Source organism: Capsicum annuum, chromosome 1, assembly GCF_002878395.1.
Source record: "Capsicum annuum cultivar UCD-10X-F1 chromosome 1, UCD10Xv1.1, whole genome shotgun sequence".
Taxonomy (NCBI): Eukaryota; Viridiplantae; Streptophyta; class Magnoliopsida; order Solanales; family Solanaceae; genus Capsicum; species Capsicum annuum.
The window spans coordinates 8,068,479-8,091,158 of record NC_061111.1 but is presented as its reverse complement, the minus strand read 5'-3'; the positions used below and the strand labels follow the sequence as shown (position 1 = coordinate 8,091,158).

The following is a 22,680-nucleotide window of genomic DNA, read 5'->3' as shown; positions in this document are numbered from 1 at the left end:
TAAAAATAAAAGAAAAGATGGAAGATATCGTTTAGCATTTTTATCTCCTAAATTAATGTGAGAATATTGACCAACAAATAAGATTACATTATTATTACGCGTTTATTATTAATTATTTTTCAATAAAATCAAAAGTCAATAAAAAAGTGGGATACCCCTTCAAATCTTAACCCAAAAAAGATCATTAAAACAAACGAAAATTATTACACGCAATCCACTTTTTTACTGTCTTTACATTCCACTAACCTTTTTAAGGAAAAAGTACTACTGTTGTCTTTCTACTTTCCCAATAACACCACCCCACCCCCCACTCCACGCCCACCTACTCCCATTAGACTTTTTCTCAAAAACCTCAAAAACCAGTGTTTCCATTGAAGTTTTCAAGCTGAATCAGTTCAAAAAACCCAAAAAGTTTCAACCTTTTTGTGTCTTTTTTCATATATGTAACAATTTTATTGATTTGTTTACTGTTTGAGTTTTGAATATTTGATCATAGTGCAAAAAGAATGACTCAATTGAAGCCAATTCTTACACATTTGGATTCAATTCCTTCAACCCCAGGAAAGTTTAAGCCTGATAAATCTTCCCCTTATAGTCTTTATCGTCTCCGTTTTCACCCCACTTTGTTTCCAAGATTTACTCTTTGGTCCTTTCTTTTCATTTTTTTCATCGTTTTATTCTTCTTTTTCTCAACCCCGACCAACCCCACCACCGGAAACAACCGTAGAAGTCTGAAAAACACTGTTTCGCCAATTTTAGAGGTCGGCCCGAATTGGGAACGTCGGGTTCGGGCCTCGGCCCGAACAAGGTCTAAAACGGGCTTTACTGTTTTAGTCACTGGTGCTGCTGGCTTTGTAGGGACACATGTGTCTTTAGCCCTGAAACGCCGTGGTGACGGCGTTTTAGGGCTGGATAATTTCAATCATTACTATGATGTCGGGCTTAAAAAAGCCCGACAGGGCCTGCTTGAAAGGTCTGGTATTATGGTTGTTGATGGTGATATTAATGATGCTGTTTTGCTTAGGAAGTTGTTTGATGTTGTTGCTTTTACACATGTTATGCATATGGCAGCTCAAGCTGGAGTTAGGTATGCTATGCAGAATCCAGGTTCTTATGTTCATAGTAATATTGCTGGTTTTGTTACTTTACTTGAAGCATGTAAAATGGCTAATCCACAACCTAGTATTGTTTGGGCTTCATCAAGTTCTGTTTATGGATTGAATTCGAAAGTACCCTTTTCAGAAAAAGATAGAACTGATCAGCCAGCAAGTTTGTATGCAGCAACTAAAAAGGCTGGTGAAGAGATTGCTCATACATATAACCATATACATGGGCTTTCGATTACGGGGTTGCGGTTTTTTACGGTTTATGGGCCATGGGGTAGGCCTGATATGGCTTATTTTTTCTTTACGAAAGATATTTTGAGAGGGAAGGAAATCAAGATTTTCGAGACGTCTGATCATGGTAGCGTTGCTAGGGATTTTACTTATGTTGATGATGTGGTAAAGGGTTGTTTGGCAGCCTTAGATACCGCGAAGAAGAGCACAGGGAGTGGGGGGAAGAAGAAGGGTGCTGCTCAATTGAGGATTTATAATTTGGGTAATACGAAGCCGGTGCCTGTTGGGAGACTTGTTAGTATTTTGGAGAAGTTGTTGAAGGTGAAGGCGAAGAAGAAGGTTATTCAAATGCCGAGGAATGGGGATGTGCCGTTTACGCATGCTAATATTACTTTGGCACATAATGAGTTAGGATATAAGCCTACTACGGACTTGGAAATGGGGTTAAAGAAGTTTGTGAAGTGGTATGTTAACTACTATGGTTCGAAGAAGAAGAAGAGTGCATGGTGAAATTCTTGAACTTGGTGTTGCGTTGTTTCTCTCTAATGTTCAATGTGTTGATGATGCCTCTACATTGATTTGCCACATTGTTTTAGGTATTCTATTTGTAGGTGATCATTGTACATTCTTCTACTGCTACTATTAAAGCATGTTTGATATATTGACTCTATTATGGTGGTTTCATATGTCATTAATCACCATAACTAATACTTTGGATTAAGCTCTGTTTTATTCGAATTGTCAGAACTGCTATAATGGAACATATCTCTTCCCTTCTAATTTCAGTTTTATTCGTCCTCAATCAGGTTACTAATATTCAACTTCAAGAATGATGAAAAATAAGCAATCAAACAGGCTGTGATGAAATGTTAATATAGCTGGGGAGTACATAACTTTCAATTTTTCCAGTCGAATTAACTTGTGGGATACTCCATTCACTTGCTAGATGTCTTGATGTTTATTTGTACAACCTTTTTCTTTAAAATCGTTGTACCCCCTTTTTGACTTTAGGAAAGTAGTTTAGGATTTTCATGCCCATTGCTTTAGATAAAGTCTGTAATTTGGGAATTTACTCTTTCCTGTAAAGCAGCATTTAGTATGGTAAACATTGTTAAACTCTTCAATAATCGTGTATTATTGTCCATCTTCGTCCGTATTTGGGATACAGGAGCTTTTTAAGACTACTTTTCTATGAGGAAAAGGATATTGTATGTATCTTAATTAAAGTTTAGGTCTCATTACCATTGCAACTCTGAGTTTGGGGTAGGGTCTGCGTACACTCTACCATCCCCATATCCAACTATGTGAGACACTTGGAATGCTGTTGCTGTCTCATTACCATTGTATATTTTCTGGATTTGCATATTGCTGTCTTCCTAGATTGTAGCATCAGGCTCTTTTGTTTTGTTTGCCAACTTTCGTTTTCAGTGATAGAAAGTAACAAAAGTTGTAGTCATTACACCCATTCATGTGTTTACAAGACTTGACAGCAATGGACCATCGTTTATTTGGTTTTGTCACCATCAAAGAAGGTGCTGGGCCAGGCACTAGTCTTGGAATTTTGTTTCAAAGGAACAGAATTATTTTGTGGCGCGGTGTGAGGCTGCCAGATGCACAATCTGCTCTTCTGGCCAATTCTTGAAAGGACATTTCAGGATCCGTGAAGGGGGAACCTTGAAGTAATTGGTGTAGTTCCCTCCATGTGACCAGGCGGTCACAGGTTCAAGCCGGGGAATAGTCTGTTGCAGAAATGCAGGGTAAGGCTGCGTACAATAGACCCCTGTGGTCCGGAGGTTCCCCCAACTTAGCCATAGCGTGAGCTTTAGTGCATTGAGCTAGCTTTTCCTTCGGGGATTGGGACTCACTTTATGTCTTAGAAGAACCTTTTAGCTTTGTCCTTTTCTGCTATAACTTGGTTTATTTTTTAGCTTGGGATGAACATGATTAAGAAGTGGCTACCTGAAGCCATGATGTATGTTGTTGGTGCTGCTTCAAGTATTGATAGCTAATCGGTGAAGAGAGTCTTCTGGTTCTGGTTGTTTGTTTTTGCAGATGGCTGTCAAATGGTGGGCTGGGTGGACGGACCATCAGTAAAAGAGGATATAATGGACGACTATTATGATTTCCTGTAAAGAAAGCAGTGGAGGGACTGTTGATTAGAAATAATGAACTGTTATATTGTCTTACATTAGTTGCGGGACTGAGTTGTTGTCTTCTTATATTGTTTTGGGCTAAGTCTTGCCTTGCCTTGCCTCACGTGAGTGCCCCTGTGTCCATTTTCTGTACATGAATAGATCATCAGGTTCGGCGTCCACATGCTTATGAACTAACTGCCAGATTTTTCATTGTAAATGTCAGTTGTTGCATACTTTGGGATATCAGCTCATGTTTAGTCCTTGCCTGGTACTTCTGGACTTACCAATTGATGTGAAATTGGAACATTGTTATTGCCGTAAACTTCTTGTCCCCGAATTGAACTTAGTCAATATGCATTACTGCTCCCACCCTAATTCAACAGCTCTGGCTACCATCCTTGTTCGAATTTGCGCTGGAAAATTTCACTTTATAGCTGAAGCTGAAGCTCACGAAGGTTCAAGACTTAGTCTGAGCGTTAGCGCAACTAGATTCTCATAACGCTGTAAGCGCTATCTATTAAGGAAAAATTACGTAAAACTACAACCTAAGTTTTTATTATTACATAAAATTCCAAAGTAATTACAAAAATTGTGCTTATTGACATAACATATACATATCATTAGTTATGTGTAAGACTATATACGTCCATATTGAAAAAATTATTTGCAATGTATAGTATCACAGGAGATGAAACACATCGGAATGCCTTTTATTTTTTAAAAATAATTTTATATGGCTATTCAAATTTTGCACTAAATAATACAGGATCCACGTGTGGCCAAACTGGTTTCAGATAAACATCTCTCCTCTTATACAGCTATTGAGATATTCAGTGGTTCTCCAGGAGTAGCTTCTAGTACCTTTGTATCTGGTAGTTCTTTTGACAAAAGTTGCTTGAACGATTCAATTGTTCCTTCAGCTTGAACAAGACTAGCTAGAAGCCCTTTGCTGTCGAGGTCACCATTCTTCATGGGCACAACAAACTTTGCAGAAAGGCGTTTTGCAAGTCGAACTGCATCTTCTTGTCCGGAAACCAATGTAAAGTTTGGCAGCAGTTGCTTTATGACAGGAGTAATAACAATGTCTGCCTTTTCTTTCTCTAACAACATCTTGTTATAGACACAGTGTGGTTCATAGTAGAGAGTAAGAGCACCTTTTGGAGAAGCAACTGTGACAAGATATCCATTCTCAGGTCGCTGCCAAGGAGGTCCAAGTACTGGCCCTGCAGTAGCCTTAATTTTAACCTGGACACCATTGCTCACTTCAATCTCAGAATCCTGGCCAGGTTCCAAGTAGATGACATTGCTGAATAGAGGATCCAGCAGTGTCTTAGCATTTGGAGTTGCTATAACTCTCAGGTTTGGGAACTTCCCTGAGAGAGGCTTTAATGTCTTGAGATGACAATGATCATCTAGGCTCTGTGTAATTAGTAAACAGTCTATCACCGGTAGGTCATCGAGCTGGAAATTCTTCAGAAATTTTTTAGCAGCATTATATAGCAGTGGAATTCCGAAGTCCAAGTTACCCACTAAGATTGGATCAACCAGAATTTTTAGTCCTCCTACTTCCCACAACCAGCTATTTCCCTCCAAGTAAGTTAGTCTCAACATATCGACACCAGAATAATTAGACTCCACAGCTCTCTCATCAGAAACCAAGGAAGAACAGAAGACTTTCTGCAACCTGGGAGCTGATGAGAGCTTGAATTTGGTAGAATCAACACAAAAGGGAACTTTTTGTGTTGCAGATAAACGGACCAATGATGAGGGCATCTCTTTGCTAGGTGATCTGCAGGTGAAGTGTGGAACAAAATTGCATTGAATAGCCATGGATTAAGAAAACTAAACTTGATGCTATCAACTATAGTAACTTTGTTGTTCTTTGGGTATGGAATATGGACCGTCTCTTGAGTATGGATATTCCAGAACTGATTATATCCACAAGTCACACGAATAAACATATAACTCCCCTATACATGGTTTAAGTTTTGCCATTTGGCAAGTGTTTGTGATAACACTACTCTTCGCCATTTAATCCCGTCTCAAATTGAGATAACACATTAATTAAAAAAAATAATTAATAATATATCTAATTTACCATAATATATGTTGTTTACATTTTATTTTTTTTAAAAAATAATTAATATAAAAGGTAAAACATAAAAAACTAAAAATTCTCCTCTTGATTAATGAAAAAGTACAAGTAAAATGAAAAATTAAATTAAAAAATTTAAGATGAATAATTTGAAACGGAGGAAGTGTTACTTTCTCTTATTTATAAGCCTAACAAGTGAGGCCCATCACAGCATCAAATTGTTGTACCACAAGCAGTTTAAATGTTACTATCCTGTGATACTTTCTCCTCTCCATGGAAACACGTGCCAACACTAATGCTTAGCACGTGTGTTAGAGAAGTGAACAAAAAAATAGCTTCGATTTCCTTTGCTTCACTACTATACAAAAATGTCACCAAAATTCAATTCCTCGAAGGTGAAGTCAGAGCGGCGAATTTTCAGTTGGATTAAAATGTTGTTTGTTGGACATTTATCCTATTCAATTGAACAAGTGAGTCCTTATTGAACTTTTCTTTAGTGTTTTGTCTATACAATAATATCTCCGTTATCATTTCTGATGACTGTAAGAGTAAAGAATATGATTTTGTCAAATTTGGGTCAGAGAAATCTAGAAAATGTCGTTATTAAGAAGCTTAATAGGACCATGGTTGAAGACAAACAGTTGTAAGCATTTCCATATATCCCTTGCAATAATCTAGCTTTTTATATTGCAAATATGACGGCCTTAGATAAGTCAATTTTTTTTTAGCTTAAATGCTATTTATCTTAGTTTATGTATTTATGATATCTTTCAAAATTGATGGCATAGATATGTTGGTAAGTTTGTCAAGAAGACTGATCTAATTTTGCCCAATTCTATTGCGAAATATACCAATTTGTACTTTAAGAACTTAGACACTGACATCTCAGAGGAGCATTTTAAAGAAAAGTTCTTCAGATTTAGAAGCATAAGTAGCTTGGCCATTTCAAAAGATGAAAGTGGAACTTCAAAAGGTTTTGAATTTGTGAACTTTGATGATCCTGATGATGCTAGGAAAGCAGTGGAGGCTATGAATGGATCACCCGTTGGTAAGTCTTAGCTTTGTGATATCGTTCTAATCTTAAATGTGACTGTAACCATGCTATTTATGATTCTGTGTGATGACATATATTCATCAAGCAGATTCCAAGACCTTGTACGTCGCTAGAGCACACAAAAAAGTAGCGCGCGAACAAATTCTGAAGCGTTTCTTTGAATAGAGAAGGAGAGAGCAAATTATGAAATACCAGGTGCTCCTTATTTCCTTATAGCAAAAAGAAACTTTATCATTTTTGATCTATTTATGAAAATATTTAAATTAATGTTAGGATTTAAATGTGTATGTCAAGAATATTGAAGACGATATTTCAGATAATGAGTTGCGCGAACTATTTAGTCAATACGGTACAATCACTTCGACGAAAATCATGCGAGATGAGAAAGGTGTGACCAAAGGTTTTGTATTTGTATGCTTCTCAACAACAAAGGAGGCCTATAGTTTTTGTTCTGTTGAATTTTTTATTTTCCTCAGTTGAAAAAATAAGAGTGGGTTGTTATTAGGAAAAATTACAGAAACTAGCATCCTTAAGACTATAATTACAATAAATAGCAACACTTTTTCAAAATTACAACTTATCACAAAAGTAACAATATTTTACCCACTTCATAGTAATAAAAGAATATGTATTTTTCAGTTGTGCATATGTATTTATGAGTAATATATATGTATATAGCAACATTTTACTTAAATACAAATACAATTTGTTATTTTTCGTAATTATGAAACTGTTGCTATAAAAGTTACAATTAAGGCTATAGAGTTGCTATTTCTGAAATTTTCCCTTGTTATTATAGTCAAGTACTCATTTGATCTAAATAATTCTTATGTGACATAACATAAGTACGGAGATTTAGTTGGTTATATTGGCAGGGGAATATATCTTAATAGGTGTAAGGAGTGACTATGTTTCTTGCAATTTCATTTACATATAATTTTTTTTATTCTTTTTGTGTTTTAGACAGAGATGACGATTGATCAGCCGCAGTACCTCTCTGTCGCTCATAAGGTAGATGCCAACTTCATGGTTAGAACTACCCAGAATCGAGATCTTTTAGCATATTAAAGGCAATATAAATATGAAAATCAAACTAAGTCATGATTGCATCGATGTGAAGGGAAATATGACATGCCGATGGTTTCATCCTACTCATCGCCACAGAAAAGTCCATATAAGAAGAGAGAATCAAATACAGATCACGCGAAATAATTTTCAGCGATTGGTTAATTACTATGATCTAAAGCATATCACAAAATCTATGACTATCCGTAAAAAGTATTCACGGCGATATAGGCCTCCTTTACTGTTGAGAAGCATACAAATTCAAAACTTTTGCTCACATCTTTCTCATCTTGTATGATTTTCATCGAAGTAATTGTACCCATTAGCTAAACAGTTCGTGCAACTCATTATCTGAGATATTATTGTCAATATTCTTGACATACACATTTGAATCATGACATTAATTCAAATATTTTCATAAATAGATAGAAGATGATCAAGTCTCCTTTTGCTATAAGGAAATAAGAAGTACCTGGTATTTCATAATTTGCTCTCCTTCTCTACTCAAAGAAGCGCTTCAGAAGTTGTTCGCGCACTACTTTCTTTTGTGCTCTAGCTACGTACAAGGTCTTGGAGCATGCTTGATGAGTATATGTCACCACATAGAGTCATAAATAACATGATTGCAATCACGTTTAAGATTAGAACGACATCACAAAGTCAGGACTTACCAACGAATGATCCATCCATAGCCTCCACTGCTTTCCTAGTATCACCAGGATCATTAAAGTTCACAAATCCAAAACCTTTTGAAGTTTCACTCTCATCTTTTAAAATGACCACGCTACTTATACTTTCAAACCTGGAGAACTTTTCTCTAAGATGCTCCTCTGAGATGTTAGTGTCCAAGTTCTTAAAGTACAAATTGATATATTTCGCATTAAGATTGGACAAAATTCGATCAGTCTTCTTGACAAATTTACAAACATACCTATGTCATCAATTTTGCAAAATATCACAAATACATAGATTAAGATAAATAATATGTAATCAAACAAAAATTGACTTATCTAAGGTCGTCACATTTGCAATATGAAAAGCTAGATGATTACAAGGGACATATGAAAATGCTTACAACTGCTTGACCCCACCCATGGTCCCATTAAACTTCTTATTAGCGGCATTTGTAGACTCCTCCGATTCAAACTGGACAAAATCATATTCTTTACTCTTACTGTCGTAAAAAATGATAACAAAGATATAATTGTATAGACAAAGCACTGAAGAAAATTTCAATTACGACTCACACATTTGTCTGTTCAACTGAATAGGATAAATGTCCAACAAATAATATTTGGTCCTTGTGTATTTGAGCTTTAGGAGTAATAGAAATTTTTTGTTGCATTTTAAAAAGAGCAGTTTAAGTAAAATACACGTCAATATAATTTTTTAAAGCCAACAATCAAGAAAATAATTTTATAAAACTCCACTCACAGATTTAGTGGGGAGATCTTTAATAATAATATCTTCTGTCATATCCTTCTTGGAAAATCTCTTGGCTTAATCTGCATACTCTCGAGTTGGCAGGGCAAAAAGCTGAGTGGATGAGAAATCTTTTGACAGATGTGCCTTTATGGGAAAGATAAATGTCACCTGTCTCTTTACATTGTGACTCATAGGCGGTAACAGGGGCGGATCTATGTAGAAGGTATGGGGTGGCACGGCACCCGCACTTCTCAGATGAAACTCTGTATATTTATGTGTATATGTATCAATTAATGTATAAATATTATGCTTGACACCCACAATATCAAAGGGACTAGTGGCGTAAGTGGTCGAAATTGTTGGGTTTAACTCCAACAACACGGGTTTGAAACCTGCTTTACATTGTATTTTTAGAATGATTTTTAGCACTTGTCTATTTTCTCTTAAAAAAAATATAGTGTGGCTATAAGAATAGAACCCATGACCTCTTCTTTACAAAACACTTGACAATACCAACTAGGCAAACCTTCATGTAATACTAATACTTGTTAGATATATATAATTATAGTTTACTCTTTGAATATTGATTTCACTATTCTAAAATATCGTACGGAGTGTACGTTATTGTTCAAAATAAGGTGGCACCCGGAGCTTTCGAATCTTGGATCCGCCTCTGGGTGGCAATTGAGATTGCTAAAAATAGTGTATACAGTAGTAAAAAGAGACATATTCGCATTAGACATAGTGCAGTTAAATAACTATTAAAAGATGGTGTTATTTCCTTGGAACATGTAAGATCCGAAAGAAATTTGGCGGATCCTATGACCAAGGATTTGACAAGAAAAATGGTCCTTGAATCGTCGAGAGGATGGGGCTAAAGCCCATGGATTAAGGTAATATGGTGGATACCCATTTGTGGTCAAACGAAGCCATATGGGCCTTCAATAAACACTACATATCCTATCCATATGGCATGAGGTAATGTATTATGAGGTTGAGCTTATTTTTGCTCTTAATGATCCATAGCCTTAAGGTGGTCTATGAGATAGACTTGATGGATCACCTACGTGAGTGTAAAAGGTTGGTCACCTTTTTATGAAAGACTTGGGTTATCTTTCTAGAGCACTCATGAGACCCAAGGTTTGTGTGCATGACCATAAAACGCACTCTGTAGTATTGTGAAGGTTGCTTAAAATCAAGGATATGGTATGTGTTGTGGGGATCTCAACTTATGCCCATCTAGTTCAAGAGTACTTCACTTTTTAAATATTTGTTATTGCCTCATATCACTATGTGTCACTTCAAATCGAAAGATATTGACACTTAAGTACGTGTTCCTTTTTTTTGCCCAGAATTTATTCTTATTATTTATCTTTGCATTAGTGTGGGACTGTGGAATTAATTCTACATTTATTCATTTAGTGTAATGTAAAGATGAATAACTTTTACGTTACAAAGGAGATGAATACATCTATTCTAAACATCCGTTCTAATAGAATTATGTAATATGTAAATTAATGATTCTTTAATACCATTAAATATCATTCTTGCAACTCCACTTTCAAAAACTATATAAAGGGTGTCTTTGGAGAAGATAAAAACACACCACATAAAGAAAGAAACCATCTTCCTCCTTTCCTCTTCCTCTTGAATTGTTTTGGGCAACCTCCAAACTTTTAGGCACGAGTGCACGTGTTTGAAAGTAGCTGTGAAACCTTGGGAAGCGATAGATTAGAAGGATTTGCACCGGATTCGGACCGAAATCGCTTTCAAGATAGTGGCTTGCCACGACACAATTTTTGTGACTATTCTCTTACTATTATTAATTTCATTTTTATATCAATATTGTATTAATTTTTCCAACAATATCAACTGTATCAAGACTATGTATGAGATCTTTCGAGTATATCAGTCACGATAAGAACAATGGAATCAGTGTTGGACTTCAAGAAGGGAAAGGGATATAGAAGCTCTTCTCCGGACATATCTCTGAATCAATGTATCTGTGAATGTGTCTTGTTATATTTTTCCCTCCTTACCTGGTCTATATTGATAAATTAACTTTGATTTGACAATGTCAATTAAATATAATTTTGTAAGCAAAATGTACCTAATGTTATTTTTAGTGATGGTTACTCTATACAATCTATTATGGCATATTTTTGATTTTTCGTTTTTGTTCCTTATATTATCCTCTTTAATCAAATAACTATGCAGAGCATTCAAACATAGCTAAAAATAATTAGATGTTGGGATCGTGCTTGCCCATCTAGTCAAAATATACAGGAATGCTTCAACAGTATTGGAATGTTCATTTTCTTGAGATTTTTTTTTTTTAAAGAAACAGAGTTTGAAAAAATAGTAAAATTTTAATCGAAAATATTAAATTTGATATTATTTGATCGACTATCTTGATTTGGTGTTTCAAAATTTTAAAATTCAAAGCTGTTACTGATTTTAAGCAATTCATTAATCACATATTAATGGATATGACGTTAATTGCGTTCTTCATTATTTCCTTAAAGTGTTATATATTTCTCGATAGCTCCTATCTTTTTTTTCCTGGTTAATTTCAACTCAAAATTAATATTATCTATTTCTTATTTTTAAAATTTATAACAAAACTCAATTAATTGACAACATTAATTTTCACGAAATAAACACTTTAAAGTTTGATCAGTTCTTTTTTAATCCTTAATATAATTTTTAATTCTAGCAATACATCTCTCTTAGGGATCGTTTGGTAGAGTGTATTGAAAAGTTAATGTATGCATTAGTTTAATATGTACTACTAATACCTTGTTTGGTATACTTTTTCACCCTATGTATAACTAATGCATGCATTAGTTATACACTCTATTGTGTCTTGAGGTGTGTATTACTAATGCCTCAAAATTCATGGTATTAGATCCAATGTATACATTATCGTATTTCACTGACATATATTTGTTCTTTATCACACATTTTTTTCTTACGCGCGTGAAATACACGCAGTGATCCAAATGACCAAATATATGCCGGTTAAAAATAGTCTAAGTATCATAGGACCCCTGCAAAGTTCAGAATGTGTAACTACAAATTTCGCCAAAATATAGATATTTTTCGCACCCTTTTCCCTAAATTTTAACACTTTAAATTTTTTCTTTTCGTTTAGAATATTTAAAATTATTAAGCAGAAAATGGCAGAAATGGGGTCCATCCACGTGTATGTGTTTGATTATTGATTAATTTTCCCCCATTACATCACCATTTCACATAAACATACAGCTCATTAATTACCCCCCAAAAACCCAAATTGCCGTGCTTGGACAAAATGACTTAATTTCTCATACACAACAAACAAAATCAACGAACTTTAATGGAAGAGTATATGTATATGCAGTAAAACGCGATACATATATTATCAGCAATGAAAGGAGGCGTCTTTTCGGCGCCTGGTGATTACATCTACTTTAAGTCTCAAGTTCCTCTTCACAAGATCCCTGTATGTTTAGTTTTTTTTTTTTTTTTAATCAATTTTGGATTTTTATTGATTTGGGGTTGTTTGATTTTGCTCAACTGTTAATGGGTTTGTGTCTTTTTTCTATTTGATTGTGTTTTGCTTGTTTTCTTTCAATGAATCTGAATATATCTGATCATCTACTGATTTACCTACCCAATTGGATTCAGTTATTGCTTCCTCTGTTTGTTCACTTGTATTTGTCAGGTTTTGTTATATGAGAGTTAATTTAACTAATCTTCAGAGCTAAACTGAATTGGATTGATTTAGTTATTAAAGTTTAAAATTAGATGTTCACAAATGATACAATAAATAGTGCGAGTTTCAATGTTACTGATCTTGTTTTCACTTTCAACAACATACCCAGTGTATTCCCACATAGTGGTATCTGGGGAGAGTAAAATGTACGCAGTCCATACCACTACCTCCGAAGAAGTAGAGAGGCAATTTGTGAGAGACAATTTGACTAATCTTCGAGATAAAATGGATTAGATTAATTTATTATTTGAAATTAGATGTTCAGCAACTATAGGAAAGATGTTAGAAGTTGCAATCTTAAAATGTTGGTTAAAGTTTATGTAGATTGATTCTCGTGAAGCAAAATGTGATAAGTGAAAGTGAACAGTGGGAGTAGTAGTTATCTTACATTTTTGTGACCTTTGAGTTTGTTTGTGATCTGTTATGACTGTTAGGTGGTGAATGAGTATCACGGGTAAATGAACATGACTTCTGTTCTTGTTTAGGAAATATGAAGTGTGCTTCTTGTGAGTACTCGACAAGCCTGAGCTTTTGCTCCTAAATGATCAACTGAGTTTCTTTAAGTTGCTTAAAGTTATCATTTTTAACTCTAATGTTGTGGTAATTGTATTGCTGCCGCCTGCCGTTATCAAATGGCCTTTCCAAATATGTTACGGGAATCAATTTACTATCCCGTTTAGTATTCCTCTTAATAGAATGTGCACTTTTTCGGAATTCTTGCAAATATAATCTTGTAGTTGGTCTGATTAGTTTGTGTTTGAATAATGTTGGAATGAGATGTGTTTTGCATCAATGCCGGAAAACTTATTCTACTAATCACAGCAGAATGTGGAAATCTATGCTTATACTAAGGACTTTTTTCTTCTAAACTTTTGGTCTTTATAACTGTATTCTACGTTGTTGCTTACATATTGATAATTTTGTTAGTTGGAAAGTATACTTTCTTCTTTGTAAATGAAGAAGATCGCTACTTTCTTGATGTTGAAGTTTATCTTGACTTTTGATCTTGATCTTTAATCCTTTTAATCCTTGCAATAATTATGAAGCTTGTGTTCAATTATATGCATTGGACTTTGATTGATGTTTAAATTAGTGAAAATGAAACCAGGTTCCTGAGAGATCAATGACGTCTAACTTTGAATTGAATGTAAATTTGTTTCACAAACAAATTCAACTTGTTTGGTTTCCGTCATTCTTTGGTTAGGTTATTGAGATGCATAAACGGACTCTTTGCCTCCTTGTTAAATGTACTAATATTCTTTAATCTGTTGTGCAGATTGGGTCAAAGCAGTGGCGATATTATGACTTTGGCCCAAAAGTGGTTCCCCCACTGATTTGCCTGCCTGGCATAGCTGGAACTGCTGATGTATATTACAAACAGATAATGTCATTATCTATAAAGGTAATGAGGCAAACCTCTGATTCTTTACTTGTTTGTCTAGTTATTGCTGAACGTTTGTGTATCTGCTTTTAGAGTGATAACGACAGTGATGAATTGGTCCTATATGTGATCGTGATCACTTCAGCCATTCATAAATATATATGAATATGAAGGATCACTTAATAGCCTAAACTTGTCTCCTGTGTTGCTTTACTGTGGTAACTTCCAAAATTATTTAAAGGAATCAATAAGGGTTTCCGAACGGTTAAAGCTGTGTTAGAACCTATGTTGATCAAACTCTCAACAATGTTGATGGACTCGTGTCGAATTCTCTGAAAATGCAAATGTTGCCGCACATGTCGGATCCTCTAAAAATGCACTAATGCACTACTTTGGAGGATTCGACACGCACCCAGTAAAATTTGTGAAGAGTCTGAGCAACTAGCTTAATACCAACGCAGTGCCAAAAATTTATTATAAAAGTGAACGTAAAACTTATTCAAAATCAATCATTCAGCAGATGGAAGGAAAATACCATTGATATCCAGTGATTTGGATTTGCACAAGAAGCGCATCACTTGAGCCTGAGTCTCTCTCCTCCCTTTCGATTTGAGATCTCACTTAAATATGAGTTTCCAAACTGGATGCAGATCTAACAACAGGACCAGTGAGGACGTCCAAATCCACTCCTCAACAAAAAATGTACACGGTCATCGCAAGAAAAATACCCAACGCGAGTCGGGTCGAACCTACAGGAAATAGGATTTAGGTTTTATCCCAACCACTGTAAGATTCACTACTTGTATGCATTTAAGGTAACCAAAAAGAGCCCGGGGTGGGTGGGTGGGTGGGGGTGTACAAGAAAATTAAAGATTATCTAGTAGTTTTGATCAAATCAACACTTGAATTCAAAGTTTTGAATCAGTCGTAGGAAGACCTAGGGATGTGTTCAAATGGGAGCATTTGCAGTTGGGAATTTCAATCCACTTCTTAATTGATAAAGTCATGGGTAGAATTGGTTCAACCTATACCTGTAGTTTCTCGCCCTCAAGCAATTTCACCTTGGGTTTTCTCAAACCTGAAGGTGTATTCAATACAACCAACCAATTAAAACCTCAAGTTGACTATTCTATCTCTATCTCAAGTCATTAAATGGAGATCACTCCAAGTCATTGCTAATGAATCCTATTCCCAATTCCCATCTTCTTTCTCAAGCAAGATAAGAATTAAAGGGCTTAATGAATGTTTGCAATCACTAATTTTCAATTAAAAGTGAAGATTGGTTAGACCCATTAACAATAATCAATTACAAAAGCAAATCATGGATACCCAATTGCAAAGCTTAACTCATCATCAGATACCCCTAGATATGGAATTTAGCTATGCATAAAGAAAGAGAAAGCAATTATACCAAAAAGATCTTCTATATCAGCCATAAATGGAATTCAATCAGCAAAATCACTTCAAACCTCTCAAAATTATCAAAGTAATGGTGAAAATTCTCTAAAGGAATGAATATAGAAGTTTCCTAACGAATACACTGCAAAAAGCTGCTCAAGATAATAGTACAAAACCCTAGAAAGTACATTTATAGTCCCCAAAATTGGCTAGAAAATTCGGACAAAAATGCCCCCGCCACTTGATGCGCAGTCTGCATATGGAAGGCACACATGCTTTCTTTTCTTCCGTTGTCTGTTTTGCTTGTGTGGGGTATTTTGCATTTCAGCACCCAGCTTCAGATCTTCCTCATTATGTGCTCCACATAGAGGCTCATGCAGCCGCACATTGTCATATGCATCGCGCACACTACTTAAGTCCAGCTGGTTTCCTTGAACTCTTCAGGATTGATTTCCGTCCTCATTTTCTTGGCTTCTTTTGACTCAACATCCCTGATTCTCACGTTGATTGTTGAATGCCTACACAAATGAAGATTATATAACATTAAAAACACTCAAAACCATGTGAATCAAAGCAATAATTTGTTCTTGAGGAACCAACAAGTTGGCAAAATACCAACTTATCAGCCAGCAATACATAAAACATTTGACTTTTGAGCGATGAGGTTTGACTACGTGGATGAATTCCTTTAATGCTTTCAGATAGTTACTGTTGTTTGCCACTGCTATAACATTGATATGGATCCTATCCTCAGATCTTAAATTAAAAAGACTAACACATGTTTAATACCTAAATCCTCCGTCACTCTTTCTTATATGCATGTTTGTGATTTGGCAGAAAGAAAATGTTCCCATACTCGTGACAATTGTCGAGATGATTTCACATTCAAATTGTCATGTACTATACGAGAGAGCTAAGAGTTACCAAAGAGATGATTTAATGTTTGCTGTACTTTATCAGAGAACAAACAAGAGAAACTGAACAGAAACTTCCATTTCTTTTGAAGATCCTACCTATGTAATATAGCTTTTGTGACGCGACAATCATTGGCTGAACGAAATTCCTGGACTCTTTCTCTAAACCACAGAAGTTAAGCCCCTGAACAAATAAGTCAATGTCGTTGTTCTTTATGTAGTTGTGTTATTTTATAACGGATCATAGGGCCTGGTGTTTGTTTCATCCTTTCTATTTTCATTTTTTTCAATGACGGCAGTGTCCAGACCAGCTTGCACGCAGTTCAACGATTCCAACATGCACGTGCTACCTTCTACCAAATCATGTATGGGGTAATTCTGCCCACCTAGGCTTAGGGAGATGAGAAGAAATCATCCAGTATTTTTTACCTCCATTGAGACTTAAACTTGAAACCTCATGTTCTTCTCCCACTTCATTGACCACTGGGTCACACCCATGGGCGCATTTGATTTGTTTTCCTTGGTCTTTAAGGACATTGTTTGGATCTTTTCTGGAAGAATTTATTCGTGGCATTCTCACCTGAATTGCTACTTGAAATGTCGCTATTGTACTAGTGAAACAAGATTTTAATTGGCTACTCTTAGACATCAAAACTTTACTACAGGATGGTTGTTAGATGCTTGCTCTTAGACTGCCAAATTGAGTGACTTAAACTTGTTGAGTTTACATTTCCTAAACTTGAAACTCTGTTGGATGTTGAATGCAATAATTTTATTGCATATCCTCTCCTCAGAGATAGTGTTAAGCATAAGGTCAGATGGAGAGGGAGCCGGGAGAGGAAGGATAAAAGGAAAGATAGCAAATGTTATATTGTTTTAATAAGTAAAAGATACCAAATGTTTTCTTTAAACTCAAGAATAAAGTGTCTAACTGAGGTGGAAAATTCAAGTACAATAATGAGTGAAAATGTCCCAACTGGCCTTCCTATAATACCTGGATTTTCAAACTTATAAAATGGATGAGAGTAGACAGTGATCACTTTGAGATTACGTTATGGTGTTTCTTAACCTATCATTTGATTATCTTGTCTGGAAACCAGATTGATCACTTTGAGATTACTTTAAGGAGTTTCTCAACCTGTCATTATAGATTATCTTATCTCGAAATCAAATTACAGCTCAAAAGTGCCATGGAATTGGCAGAATGGAAGAGCAAAATATAATATAATATGTAATGGTTGGTTAGTTTTGCCATGGCATTTCTTGCCGCTTTATAGTTATTAGATGTTGGGCGATATATGAAAGGGAATATACCTCTTTCTTCGGTATTAAAAGTCTAGCAAAACATTTCTCATCAATAGATGACGGGCCTTAAAACTTTCGTATGTAAATGCAATAATCTAAGGAACTTCATAGCACAGTTGTAATTTTCTGCATAGCATGTCAATGGATGTGGTCTTTGATTAGAACAGGGAAGTATGTTCCAACAAAAGCTCAGTGATTCATCAAATAGTGATAAGTGATTACTACTGCAGTGTATGAATTGTAACAGAAGTTGCACTTCTTTAGTGATTTGCTTGCCAGACTAAGTTTTGACTTTTGAGAGAGCATTGGCCTGCAGTGGATCTTGGAAAATAGATAATATTCGCCCCATTGACTTTCCCTCTCTACTATATGAGCTAATATCATGTCAATAACATAAAGCGAAAAGAATATTTCATAGTCTAAATGATGATAGAATCTTTTGCAACATATTTTTCAGGACTCAAACTAAAGATGATTTCCATGCGTAGGGGCTAAAAGATTCTCTTTGCATGTTATAATTTATGTGGATATGTCTCTTTCCACGATATATAGATACTGGCTAGTTTTTCTACAAGACAACCCCCTAATTCAATTGAAGGAAGCTAACATTTTCTGATTTTACTTTCTCAGGGTTACCGTGTGATTTCTGTTGATATTCCACGTGCGTGGAACAACCACGAGTGGATTCAAGCATTTGAGAAGTTTCTAGATGCTATTGATGTTCATCATGTATGTTCCTTTTATCTCGGTGCTCATTTTATGGCTACATCTTAAGCCTAAGCGTGTAATGCGTGCAATCTAACCTCTCTTACTTATCTAGGAGATAAGCAATTTAGAATTAGTAAGATGCACCTTATTGACTTTCTTGATTTGTATATGCATTTAGATAGAGTATGCAGAGAAGTTCAAATAAAGATACATCTATAAGTTTTTTTTTTTTTACTACTCACTTGTTTGATGTTGGTTTGATTATAATGTTGAATCCTGCATTTTGAATGTTTTGCTTGGAATAAAAGCAGAGATAAGGTTTCACGATAAAGGGAGTAACTGATGTATAAACTTGTCCCACGGCAGATTCATCTCTATGGAACAGCCCTTGGAGGCTTCTTAGCTCAGCTTTTTGCTCAGCATCGCCCCCGGCGTGTTAGATCCTTGGTACTTTCAAATACGTTTGTGGAGACCACTAGTTTCTCAGCTGCAATGCCATGGGCTCCTATGTAAGTTCTCAATTTATTGTTTTTGCATATCATAATAGTATAGCTCAAATATGGCTGATCAGCATCTATACTTTACAACTGTGATCTAATATCTTTTTGTATATATAACACATCATAGTTCTTGCATATCATTGTTTTTATGATTTTAACTACATAGCTTTTCATATTCTAAAAAGTGTTTTTCGGCTATTGTCGGTTTCCTTCTGCAGTGTTAGTTGGGCTCCTTCTTTTATACTGAAACGGCATGTGCTAAGTGGAATTCGTGATAGTCCCCAGGAACCCTTTATTGCGGATTCTGTTGATTTTGTTGTTTCTCAGGTAATGTTTAAGCTCAGATTTGTGTTATAACCGGTTTATGTCACTCATACCGCAAATTGTTTGGAAAATTCTTGTTTCCTGAAATCAGCCGTTAGCAGTATATTGAACTTAGCTTTACCATATTTCTTTTGCTGCTTCAGAGTTGGCCCAATAGATGTGTATGCATTATATTTCTTTTTCAAAAGAAGAAGTGTACTGACCTTTTTCTTGTATCATAGTTCATTGCAGTTTTCTGGTATTCCATTTTGCACCTTTTTCTTCCGCTCTTTAACATTATCAGAAGAAGCTCTAGATGCATGTTAAATATTTTTGAGACAATTCTGTAATATTTAACCTTCTCTTTTTCCTAAAACATTTCCATACATCTTTTAATTTTTTTGTCCAGAATGTTGATCAGATGAAACTGGATGCAGATTATCCATTACCTCCCGTCAGATGGTGTCATTTTTGCTACATTTTGAGTTGATCTGGTTCATGTAGCAATCTTGCTTTCTTTGTCTATCTGAAATTTGGGTTCTTAACTTCAAGCTGCCTAAAATGTAGTCTGTAGAACATGTTGTGATCTAATATGCTTCAATTGCACCATGAGATTCTTGATGACAATATCTTAAAATGCTACTCATGTATTTTCGTTGTACATTTTATTGCTGTACCCTGTTCAAAGTGTAAACTGTTCATAGTTTTTTTTCTTTTCGATAGTCCTCTAATTTTGTTAACCCTCATTGCCATTTTCTTTCAGTTCCAAAAATAAACTATACCATGACATATTCACCGTGATTCTTGTTCTTTCTTGATAGCAAAACTATTTGTTTATAGAAAAAGTTGACTCACTTCTTTTCATAACTTATGAATTCAATTTTGATGCAGGTTGAGACACTTTCAAGAGAAGACTTGGCTTCCAGATTGACATTGACAGCTGATGCTGCATCAGTTGGACCCCTTATTCTTCCAGATACTTCCATCACTTTAATGGATGTATGTCTATAATCTGCTAAGCTATATGTTAGTTGAATTTCTGTATGTGTTTGTAAACATGTCCCAACTCCCTTCTTTGGTTTTGTCAGAGTATTGACTATCAGGTTACAGAAAGATATTCTTAATACACTTTGCTGTTGGTGTGTCAAGTATTTATTTACATCTGTTCCTCTCTGGAATTTTAGGACATTAATCATTCATTTTAAGTGTATACTGGTGTATTATGTTGCTCTCGTGATCCTGCATCTCTTTTTTCCTTCCCCTGAGACGTGCTAATCCCAAAAGTCATGGTAGCCAAAATCATCTTTTCTTTCGTGGAAACAGACTGGGTGAGCATAATCTTTGACCTAGAGTAGTTATGATCTGTAGCTCTTGGTGTAGAAACTTCGATTTTCTCCTCTTTACTGGACATCAAAAGTAAGAAACCAACTACTTGCTCCATCGAGGAATTCTCCTTATACAAATGTTTGTAATCTTTTCCCTCTTGTTGGCCTTCCTCACTTAGTGTTGTAGGAATGTTTGATCCAAGACCTTGCTTCATAATTTCAGCATTTACTATTAGTTATGATTGACGAGCTGATTACAATCTTCAATATTCTTTTGCATGTAAAAGAAGTTTACTGATTAAACTAGTTACCCATGAGAGTTTGAGAAACTCCCAACTCCAAGGGAAATGGACCTGAATAGAGGATTCATATAACCAAGCCAAGTGGTTTGGGATTGAGCTGTGGTTAATTGATTGATTGATATACTAATGTTGTTCAAGTTCGTCCTAGAAATCATGTAACTTGTTAGAAAAAGAAACTTAGTATCGGAGTGAAATAGGTTCAAATAGAGCAGAATGTAGAGGATTCATATAACCAATCCCAACTAGTTTCGGATGATGCATAGTTGATTGATTGAATAATATTATCATCTTTTTGTGTTGTTGTCAGTTTCTTTCTTACGTGTCACTAAAGTAGAAACTATCTGATGGTTTGATTCTTCTTGCACCATAATTTCTGCTGTGTGAAGACAAATGACTATTGTGCAACCCCTCAATCACTCAAAGATCAAGTGTCTGAAAGATACCCGGGCGCGAGAAGGGCATACCTGAAAAGTGGTGGTGATTTTCCATTTCTTTCACGGCCTGATGAAGTGAATCTTCATCTTCAGGTATGAACTACTTCTTGTCACTTGTTCATGTGAACATCATTTTCATTTCTTGTTTCTTCTCTTCTCCTTTTAGAATTTAGGTCTACTAATCGGTGAAGAGTTTATCCAAGGATAAGTAATATATGAAAAAGAACAATATGTTGCAACTAAGTGCTTGGTTGTATTTTCAATTGAACAGCTACACCTGAGACGCGTTGCTGTTGAAGCTCGACCTGACTTGGTCCCCGGAGTTCCAAAGGATGGTAGTGGTGGAAGTTCGAAAGAGCCAAACAACGGAAGAGGGGATGCTGATGATTCATCAGAAAATGATAAAAGAGACTCGGAAGCACCTTCTACGGCAGAAAGTGCAGATCCCCCCTTGGCCCCAGAAGCTACCGGTTCTCATGATTTAGATAACCAACTGCTTAAGCTCTCTGACAACAAATCTGTCATACCTCCTCTACAAAATGCACTTCTCTGCGACAAGCAGAGCTTACTACTAGTCTTGAGAGCTCTTCTAAGCATCACATGTGAGTTTTTTATTCTTAATATGCTACCGCTTTACTTAGGGAACTGTACATTAACTGAAAATGTAGCTGCAATGTAGACACTTGATGGGAGATATTTTTTATTCTATACTTTCTTTTTGTATATTATGGGTTTGAGAAGTATCATTGCAAAGAGACTATGAAATTCAAGACTCTTAAGTCAAGTTTGTGTTGGGAAATCTTTGTGAATGAGATGCTTATATATCGTTACAGTTTCAAGTCTTTCATAGTCGCAGTGTTGGATTCTGATTATGCTTCTGTTTTATACTTTACTTTCATAGTCGCTAGAAGTTTCCGAGTTTTTTTTTTTGCTTTTTGATAATCGTGGTGTCCGGGTTAGTTTGTGCACACCTTAACGAATTCCACGGGATACCTTCCACCAACAACAGGTACCAGGAGGTGCATGAACTCAAAAACACCGCAACTTTGTTTTGCATCATCAGCATGGGTTCTTGAGAGGGGGTGCTTAATTTCCCCAATTGTTACTTGTTATAGAGGCTGAAGTAGTGAAGAAGTTGCAGGCGTATTCAAACCCCAGTAATTTGGTTTAGAGCATATGTATGTTAAAAAATCGTTGAATTAGTTAAAATAATAGATTTTGGTCCAAGTAAATTAGACAATG

At 35.5% G+C, this 22,680-nt stretch overlaps 4 protein-coding genes across 4 annotated transcripts; 3 read left to right on the top strand and 1 right to left on the bottom strand.

Annotated features, from left to right (window-relative positions):
* Window positions 1-247: 247 nt before the first annotated feature.
* LOC107866396 (UDP-glucuronate 4-epimerase 5) lies at window positions 248-2,461 on the top strand. The gene is made up of 2 exons (XM_016712481.2): window positions 248-1,933; window positions 2,144-2,461. The coding sequence occupies exon 1, from the start codon at window positions 507-509 to the stop codon at window positions 1,845-1,847; it is 1,341 nt and encodes a 446-aa protein (XP_016567967.1). The 5' UTR covers window positions 248-506; the 3' UTR covers window positions 1,848-1,933; window positions 2,144-2,461.
* Window positions 2,462-4,156: 1,695 nt separating this feature from the next.
* LOC107866409 lies at window positions 4,157-5,797 on the bottom strand. The gene has a single exon (XM_016712487.2). The coding sequence runs from the start codon at window positions 5,300-5,302 to the stop codon at window positions 4,283-4,285; it is 1,020 nt and encodes a 339-aa protein (XP_016567973.1). The 5' UTR covers window positions 5,303-5,797; the 3' UTR covers window positions 4,157-4,282.
* Window positions 5,798-5,935: 138 nt separating this feature from the next.
* On the top strand, window positions 5,936-7,689 carry LOC107866419 (polyadenylate-binding protein 7-like). Its single transcript, XM_047409833.1, has 6 exons — window positions 5,936-6,037; window positions 6,149-6,210; window positions 6,356-6,615; window positions 6,710-6,747; window positions 6,895-7,032; window positions 7,585-7,689. The coding sequence occupies exons 1-6, from the start codon at window positions 5,936-5,938 to the stop codon at window positions 7,687-7,689; spliced, it is 705 nt and encodes a 234-aa protein (XP_047265789.1).
* A 4,615-nt stretch (window positions 7,690-12,304) lies between these two features.
* On the top strand, window positions 12,305-22,237 carry LOC107866430 (maspardin). Its single transcript, XM_016712501.2, has 8 exons — window positions 12,305-12,595; window positions 14,145-14,270; window positions 18,497-18,595; window positions 18,941-19,083; window positions 19,293-19,401; window positions 20,269-20,376; window positions 21,391-21,531; window positions 21,710-22,237. The coding sequence occupies exons 1-8, from the start codon at window positions 12,521-12,523 to the stop codon at window positions 22,115-22,117; spliced, it is 1,209 nt and encodes a 402-aa protein (XP_016567987.2). The 5' UTR covers window positions 12,305-12,520; the 3' UTR covers window positions 22,118-22,237.
* Window positions 22,238-22,680: the final 443 nt, after the last annotated feature.